The following is an 8,229-nucleotide window of genomic DNA, read 5'->3' as shown; positions in this document are numbered from 1 at the left end:
TTTTTTATTTATTTATTTATTTTTTTGCATTAGATTCCATTGCATATCTAATATTGCAGCTGCAATATGACATTACATGCAACCTCAATCATTTCCTTTTTAAAAAAGGGAAACCCTGATCTGAATCGTACCATACAACAAGCTGTAAAAACCCGGCCCTTGTTGGAGATGTTAGGGGGAAAAAAAGAAAAGTCTGGTATGTAAAGGGGTAAAGGTAAATGCTTCTCAAAACTACATCTCCCACAGTGCTTTGGTATTGCTTCCTGTCAAAGAGAGCCCCAGCTGCAGGCCTAAGCTTGCACACCGTTCTTCCAGCATGCCAGGAACTGCAGCTGCTGCTGGTATTTGCAATAGAAACAACACAAGTGAACACCATGAAATGTGGAAGCTGTTTTATTTTATTATTATTGAAATGGGAGGGCAGTGCTCAGACAAACACGTCTAATCAAAAAGGCTAAACCCCCGCCTCTCTGAGAACAGCAGCCACGAGCGCCTCTGGTCTGATGAAAGTTTTAGGAAATGGCTTCTTTGTGCTAGGTGTGGACGCAGGACAGGTTTGCACGCTCCTCCACAGTCCTTTGGCATTCGGGGCAGTGTAGCGGCAAGTCAGAATGTATTTGCATTAACAAAAAGAATTCAAAAACTTTAAAAAACAGATTTTGTTCATCAAATGCTTCATTATTATTGCACATATTACAAAGGCTATCTCCATGACAACAGATGTATTTACAGATCAGAATTCATTTTTCTATGGCTTTTCAATCACTTTGTTATACCCCTGCCCCTGTTCATAAAGCATCATTACTCGCTCCCTTAAAAAAAAATTTAAAAAAATTAAACATTGTTTTCTCTTCAATTTTTTTTTAAAATCTGTTTAATTTGTATAATAACTAAAAACAAAATAAGTATTGAAAAATAAAAGGCTAAATGTCTTCTCTTTTAAAAGATGCAGAGAGAATCGCATCTTCAGTATAGGCAGAGCAGCACTGCATTCAGCGCAGTGACGGTATATTTCAACTTAAATACATTAGCGATAACGTTGTAGGCTTAGTTTTGGAATTCTTGGGACTGGGATTTAAGTCTGTATTTAATTCTAGGCAAGGCACATCTATACAAACACACACTTACAGGTTGTGGCTGGAATTTGTGTTCCAACAACAGCGACTGATAACGCTCTGCATTCCCAGTGTGCCTCGGAGCGGCTCCGATAACCTTGGATCCCTCGCCAGGATAAACCACAGACGGGTTTTCTGTTGCTGTTTCACTGTACCTGGGATCGATTCCAATTCCTGCTCGATTGCAATCGCAATGCAATTGCAGCTGAACCCGGGCACATCTGCGGAACTAACAGTTCTACTGTATCACAGCTCAGTTACACATGGACCTGTCCCATGAGCACTACTTCGGTAAATAGCACTGTGATTGGTGGGTTATCCTGGCAAGGCACAGGGTTATCAAAAGTACTCCAAGTCCCTCACAAGTTAAATGGAGGTTAGTAGGCTAGCACGTGTGCGTAACAATGTCTTTATGTTGGTGTTAAGGTTAGATGACACTTTGATTAAGTATACTATAATCATCAAAAGGGTAAACACATTGCAAATATACAGCCAGACACAGCTCAGTCTAAAGTACTGACTATCGAAACAGCAAGTGATAAGCAGGCAGTACACCGAATGCCAAGCTGCTCAATTGATTGCATAAAAAAAATATGGTAACGCACTTTTAGAATGCTAGCCTCAAAATATTAAACTGGCGACCAGCGATTCATTTACGCCAACTGAATTACTACCAAACAGGCTGGTGCTGACAGGAAGTGGTGCAAGACGTTAGAGGATGTTCAGCTGAAGGTATGGCCCTCTGTAGACCGTGGAGCTTTTCTTCAGTTGTTTTAAAACCACACGGACAGAGTTCTCCTTTTTCTTTTTAAACAAATAGGCCTTGGTTGGGTCTCCCACAGCTTTGAGAATCCAGAGAGGTGAGATTGCGCCGAGACGCTTTCAAAACACGCTCGCTGCGACCGAATGGACTTTGAGGGGTTCCAGAGAGGGGCAGAGAGCAAGCTGGGTAATCCTGCAGCGAGAGCTCACCCAGCTTTGGGGCTGCTAGTTTCTGTTCTGTCCAGCCCGTCTCAGACTATCCTGTCCTTGCGGTCCGTCCAAATCGTTTGTCATTCTCATTCCCGATTGGTTACTTCAATTTCCTGCTAACGTTATAGCCATCGATTCACCTTCTATCAAAAATCAAATATAAAAATTCCCCTGATTTATCAAAACACTACCGATCATGATCTCAAGGGCATCGCTGCTCGATTTGCAGCTTCTTGCCTTGGATTTCCTGAAGGACTCTTGCTCTGAAGATTAAGTTTTTTTTTTTTTTTTTTTTTTAATTTAACGATGTATCTGTTTTCTTCCACTGCTAGTAACTCGCACGACAGGAGCTTCACACTCCTGAAGAGAGATGCCGCTCCTTTAAAAACGACTATCAAAAAAAACACTCCTCTTTTTTCGTAGCTTGACTTGTCAGGCGTGCAGCAAAGCTAGCAGGCTCAAGCTAGAATCACTGTCTCTCGGGTTTTTTTCATGCATTTGGGATTTTGAAAAAAAAAAAAATAAAAAAAAAATGAACACAAAAATATATATATATCTATCTTTTTTTTTTTTTCTTCAGCGTTTTGGAAGCACAGGCCTTTGGTGTCGGGTGGGGGGAAAACGAAGAGTTCTGATTGGGTAAGGCGAACAAATTACTGGCAAAGTTGGCCAATGAAAACCGGAGTTTGCTTTGTCTGCTGTAATCTGATTAGTGGCTGGTAGATCTCCATATATATATATTTTTACATTTTCTTTTGTTATATAGCCTCTTTTTAAATGGATCATCATCTTGAATTGAGACGAGGGGCAATCTATAAAAAAAAAGAGAGAAATAAAATCATGATTGAGCTAAAACCAGTCTTACTGCTTAATTAGAACAATAAAAAAATACCCTGAAAATGAATTGTTCAGATGCCAGTGGGAATGCTTTTATTGTGTGTGAGGTTATAAAAACAAGAGAAAGCAGCCTACTATCGTATAATCTATCTATACGCCACTGTACCAGCACACCACAGCACAAGCAAACTGTGCTGCTGACGTCAAGGCACTGGCAGGACTGCTGCATCTGAAAAGACTGACCGGCCGTCTCCGGTAAAGCCAAGGTCACTCACCACAGACAGGTGTCCGTTCTTAGCCTTGGTGATCAGGAGCTCCGACCCAGAGGTGAAGTCGATGATCCCTTCCTTCCCCTGGCCCACCGTGAACTTTATACTGCGCAGCAACGAAAGGGTTAATCGTTAAGAGAGTCTGTGTGTGTGTGTGTGTGTGTGTGTGTTCCACCACGGCAATGATCTGCAATCCTGCTAGACATTCATTCAGTTACAGGTATGATTCCATTTGCATTGTATATCTGTGTTAAAAGTTCAATGATATTTTGATTGCTGAAGTATACTATAATATACTGCGCCACATGCAAAACACACATTGCAATATACAGCCAGACACTGCTCAGTGTAAATGTATTGACTATTTAAACTGCAAATGACAAACAGACGGCATACACAATCTGCTTATAGATCATTTAAAATAGAGTCACATCTGGTCTCTCACCTTCCTTGGGTGATGTTGAGGTTGTTCACTTTATCGGCGCTCATGGCAATTTTCGTCAGCGTCTCGATCACGTGATCACTCTGCAGAACCACGTCTCCCTGGAAACGCGGGTAGAAGAAATAGTCACTACAGCGAGCACAGCTTTCAAAATGCAATGAACCAGTTCTGTCCTGCAGTTAACACCTAGTACCCACTAGGCGGAGCTGTTGTACCACACGCCTCCTTTCATGCACCAGGGGGACTGACTTACGACCAGCAGCCCAGTGTTCTACAGGCGTGCTAACCAGCCTGTTCAATTAATCTAAAATAGGACCTTCTCTGAATGAACTGGATTTCTACAGGCAGGAATGCACTAAACAGACTCCCAGGACTTCATAAAGCTGGTTCTCCATCGGTGGTGTTTAGATGCACTGATCAGATCAGTTACACAGCTCCCACGAGCGCAGATTTAGAAGGAAGAGTTTTGGCAGCTGGTTGTGATGATGTCACACCCTTACCTTCTGTTTGTTGTCCTCACAAGGCACATGGAGCACAAACAGCCCGTCGCTCAAGGAGCTCACAGAGATTCCTGGGACAGACAGCAGGGGAGACAATGGAATCAGCGTCTGAACACTGGAACACAGGCCGTGTCCAATCACAGTCCTGGAGGGCCATCCCACTCCAGGTTTAACAGGCAAAATGAGATAACGAACCGCTACAGGAGGCTCGATTCAACCATTTATAACAGGGCTGGAACAAAGACCAGGAGTGGAAGGACTGACTACTCCCGGGTTGAGCAACTGATTAACACAAATGGAATGCTGCAATTACAATGGTTGGCCAGCAGTGGCGCTGTATGCTATTAAAAACAATGTTTAAAAAGTAACACATCTTTTTATTCATTTATTACGGTTTTATTTATTTAAACAGATCGAACATGCAAATCAAATTAGTAAGAAATCAACCCCAATAACATGAACAGTTAAGAGCCCTTGAAGACTTCTAGTTGAAATGTTTCAATCCCTCAATCTATTTCAGTGCATATTGGAGATCCCGTCATAGGATTTCCTAGGAGGGTCCTGTCCCGGCTCAATCCTGCATCGCAGTATTCCTGAAGCTCTTACCCTTCATGATGCTGTAGTCTATCCTCTGTTTGAGTTTAGCCTCTTCCACGATGAAGGCACTGTTCTGGGTGAGGAGCAGCTGTCTCTGCCGAGCCTTGTAGCCTTTCCGGTCGTACTTCGTAACTGGCACTCCATACTGTAAAACACATGGTCAGTCACTGCAAACAGCTTTACCAACAACTGTACCTGGTTCACTTGAACTGGTCCAAACATATATTGCATTATGAGAACCCTGAACGAGATTTCATCATCCCAAATCGACGAATGCCTTCCCCCGTTAAGATTTCCCCACGATCCCCTGTATAATATTTGCCATGGCTCAGCCCTAGGCTTGCTATAATCCTTCCTCATTCCTCTGCTTGATTAGCAAAGCAATCCCGGGCAATTACTTATTAAAAACACACACCTTGATTTTCTCATTTCCTAGCGTTTGGAGGATTTTGGGGTTGATTTCTTCATTACCTGAAACCGTACAGGGAAGGGGAAAAGCATGTTAAAAAAAGAAATTAAAGAAAGGTCACAGTTCTAGTTAAATGTCATAGATTTAGTTCCAATAGCTCCATCCCATTTCTGAGCTGTTTCACATACCAGCCCAGCTTGCATTGAAATAAATGCATGAACCCCATTCAAAAGCAAACATTTTAAAAAACAGCTTTTCTGCTTTAAAAAAACAAGATGATCAGCTGAATCAATGGAATACAATACCCCCCCACCCCCATGCATTTGTGTGAAATAGAGAGGAGCTGCCAACATTCCAGTACAGCGCTGGCTTCCCTCGACTCTGGCATATGTGCGCAGTGCAGGGTTCCTGGCTGGATCACAGCACAGAGCCCTGCCACTGCACTGCGTCGCTCGCTTGCTCTCTTTCCCTGGGTCCGGCCCTGGCCATGTGGAGCCGCTGCGGGGAGCAGGGCAGCTTACCCAGCCGGCTGTTCACAAACAGCTTGGGCACGCTCTGCGGGTAGTTGTCCTTCTTCTCCTTGAAGATCTCGCTGGCAATGCACTTCTGCTCGAGCTGGGAGAGGGCATTGGAAAAGGCTTGAGTGAGCGTGCAGCACCGGTCTGAAGAAACGTTACAACCAATTACCCAATAACCTGCTTAGCAACAGCATTAGGGTTCACTTAACTATGCTTTTGCACATTGTTTTAAGTGAATTAGAAGATGCAAAACACAAACTTTCTAAGGATCATTATAAATAACACAGGCATGGCAGTCATTTTTATATCCCGTTCAGTCACTGCACGCACAATGGTACCATGTTCAAGTTTCCTATCTATGGAACTGTTTTATAATGCGTGCAGTTTTGGGCAGGTCAACTTCTCGAACTCCAAACACAAACTGTTTTAAAACATTTCTAAAACGTTTAATAAATGTCATAAAACTAGAATTAAAACCAATGTATTTATCTGCATTACTATTATTAGTAGTATCTCAGCTGCTCTCAATCAATCAGTTACCTGGTTCTTCCATTCTGGGTTGATCTGTTTGCAGTAGCTCCGCATCATGTTCTGCATGCACATCTTCCTCAGCTGATCAGAGGCCTGTGCCAAAAAACAAACGGAGAAATAAACAGAAGATCCAGTGTTTGGATTAAAAATAAAACAGCCTCCTGAAAGCGTGGGGCAGCACGCGGGCAGAGGGGTACCTCGATCAGCGCCGGAGGGGGCGTGGGCCAGGACTTGTCCAGGACGCTCTTGGGTAAGTTCCTGCGGAGGTTCATGAGGAAGGAGTAGCGCACGTAATCCAGGAAATACTCGTTCTCCGGGCAGCGCGGCTCGTGCCGGTAAATGAACCCTTTAATGAACCTGCAGGGAGGAAGCGGGGGGCGTTAGGGGCTCTGTGAAGCAACAGCACCCCTCGTTAAGGTTCAATCTGAAACAGAAATTCATGCCACGAGTTTTTCTAGCGCTGCTTTGAAACAGCTGATCCGAGATGGAACCATGCGAGTAGTCACTAGGACTGACTTTTTTTTTTTTTTTTTTTTTATTAATACAATGGTTGTAGTAATATTAAAAAAAGAAGATGTCTTTCCATTTGTCAAAGAACTTGAAGCTGATCTACCGGTAAGTGTTTAACAGCGAGGCCTCCAGCTTACCTGCGGATGATCTCCACTGCCCGCTTCCTCCTGGCTGCTCTCCGTCTGCCCTGGACGCCTCGCCACCACGCCTGGATCAGAATCGCTGGCAACACAGAGACGCACCCGTCACGCTCCTGCAGGCGCTGTGTCTAAACACGCTGAGCTTGTATTCTGCACAGCCGCAGAGTTCCAATACTGCAGGCTCTGCACACGCTGTGCATGTGAACTAGGAGAAGCGTTTACTTAAGTAACCCTAAATAACCACTCCATCTAAACTGGAGCAGGTCCAATAACCCAGCTTCTCACCATCTAAATCCGGAAGCGTCTTTAACAGATCTTACGGTTCCTCACTTACCAGATCGTCTCATCTTCTGGAACTTGGACTTGGCACTGTAACCCTTCCATGAAGCCTGCAGCGTGGTGGCTGATTAAAAAAAGAAATCAAATAAAAGCGGTTTGGTCAGTTCAATCTCCCAGCTGCGCTGTGCATTCGAACCTGGTTTGAGTTGGCTGCTCTACAATATCTTAGCTATCAGTATCTGTATGTCCTTTATTGTCCTTTATTGCAACCCAGTGCTGTAAAAGCTCCAACTGTGTCTCTCTCACTCACCCAGACTGTGCTTCCGTACTTCCAGCGCGTCTTCTGTAGCGAACAGCGTCTTGGGAAAGCGAATGAATATCTTGGATCTGGGGGGTGGAGGGGAGAGGTGTGCGAATGGAACAGAAAACACAACTGGAAGACATGCACAGTTCAGTGAACTATAATAAGATTACAGAAGAATTGAAATGTTTGCTAGGTTTTGGGATAAGCTTAGGCTTATTTAAAACTTGTAATTTCAGTACTGGACCAATGATGGCATCGTACTCTTGCCTGCATATACGCCCACTAATTATGATAAGCAAATGCCCAGTAGGTGGCGCTGTCTGTGTACCTGCCCAGCTTGTACTCCTCGGGTTTGTATCCCAGGTGCTTGACCAGAGTGGCCACTCCGTCCGCTGGCCGGCCGTTCCAGTGCGGCCACGTTCCTGGACAGAGAGACTTGTACCTGCAGAGATCGTACAGGACGGGAGGGCAGGAAGAAATGAAAAGGCAGAGACGCGGTTAGACAGCAGAAGGGCATGAGGCTACGGTGCTACACATACAGCCAGTCAGTCTATTCAGAACAGCTCCTCTCCACAGTAAAGCAGTGCTGTTGCCCACCTCTGCAGGAAGATCTCATATTTGCGGCGGTACGCGAAGCCGGCTCTCCTCACTCGCAGGTTCTCCATGAGCCCCAGGTATTTCACCTGGTGTCGGATCAGAACCTCATCGAACCGGGCTGGGCAGGGGAGCGAGAGAGAGAGAGTCACTCAATATATCCGACACACTGACAGCCAGGGAACACGGCATCACAAGTTCTACACACACAC

At 44.5% G+C, this 8,229-nt stretch overlaps 1 protein-coding gene across 3 annotated transcripts in view; it reads right to left on the bottom strand.

Annotated features, from left to right (window-relative positions):
• Positions 1-377: 377 nt before the first annotated feature.
• The window catches only part of LOC121308673 (unconventional myosin-Ic), a 50,107-nt gene continuing 42,255 nt past the window's right edge, over positions 378-8,229 (bottom strand). For all 3 annotated transcript variants that reach the window (XM_041241216.1, XM_041241219.1, XM_041241217.1), the window contains exons 19-32: positions 8,021-8,138; positions 7,752-7,865; positions 7,430-7,506; positions 7,175-7,243; positions 6,838-6,922; positions 6,388-6,547; positions 6,200-6,283; positions 5,663-5,756; positions 5,148-5,203; positions 4,742-4,877; positions 4,136-4,206; positions 3,639-3,736; positions 3,200-3,299; positions 378-2,899 (exon numbers count right to left, since the gene is read on the bottom strand). In XM_041241216.1, coding sequence (XP_041097150.1) covers positions 2,873-2,899; positions 3,200-3,299; positions 3,639-3,736; positions 4,136-4,206; positions 4,742-4,877; positions 5,148-5,203; positions 5,663-5,756; positions 6,200-6,283; positions 6,388-6,547; positions 6,838-6,922; positions 7,175-7,243; positions 7,430-7,506; positions 7,752-7,865; positions 8,021-8,138 — 1,289 coding nt within the window. In that variant the 3' untranslated portion in view covers positions 378-2,872. The remainder of the gene's footprint in view (positions 2,900-3,199; positions 3,300-3,638; positions 3,737-4,135; positions 4,207-4,741; positions 4,878-5,147; positions 5,204-5,662; positions 5,757-6,199; positions 6,284-6,387; positions 6,548-6,837; positions 6,923-7,174; positions 7,244-7,429; positions 7,507-7,751; positions 7,866-8,020; positions 8,139-8,229) is intronic.

Source organism: Polyodon spathula, unplaced genomic scaffold, assembly GCF_017654505.1.
Source record: "Polyodon spathula isolate WHYD16114869_AA unplaced genomic scaffold, ASM1765450v1 scaffolds_764, whole genome shotgun sequence".
Lineage (NCBI taxonomy): Eukaryota > Metazoa > Chordata > Actinopteri > Acipenseriformes > Polyodontidae > Polyodon > Polyodon spathula.
The sequence above is the reverse complement of the archived record's forward strand: the minus strand, read 5'-3'. Positions and strand labels throughout refer to the sequence as shown.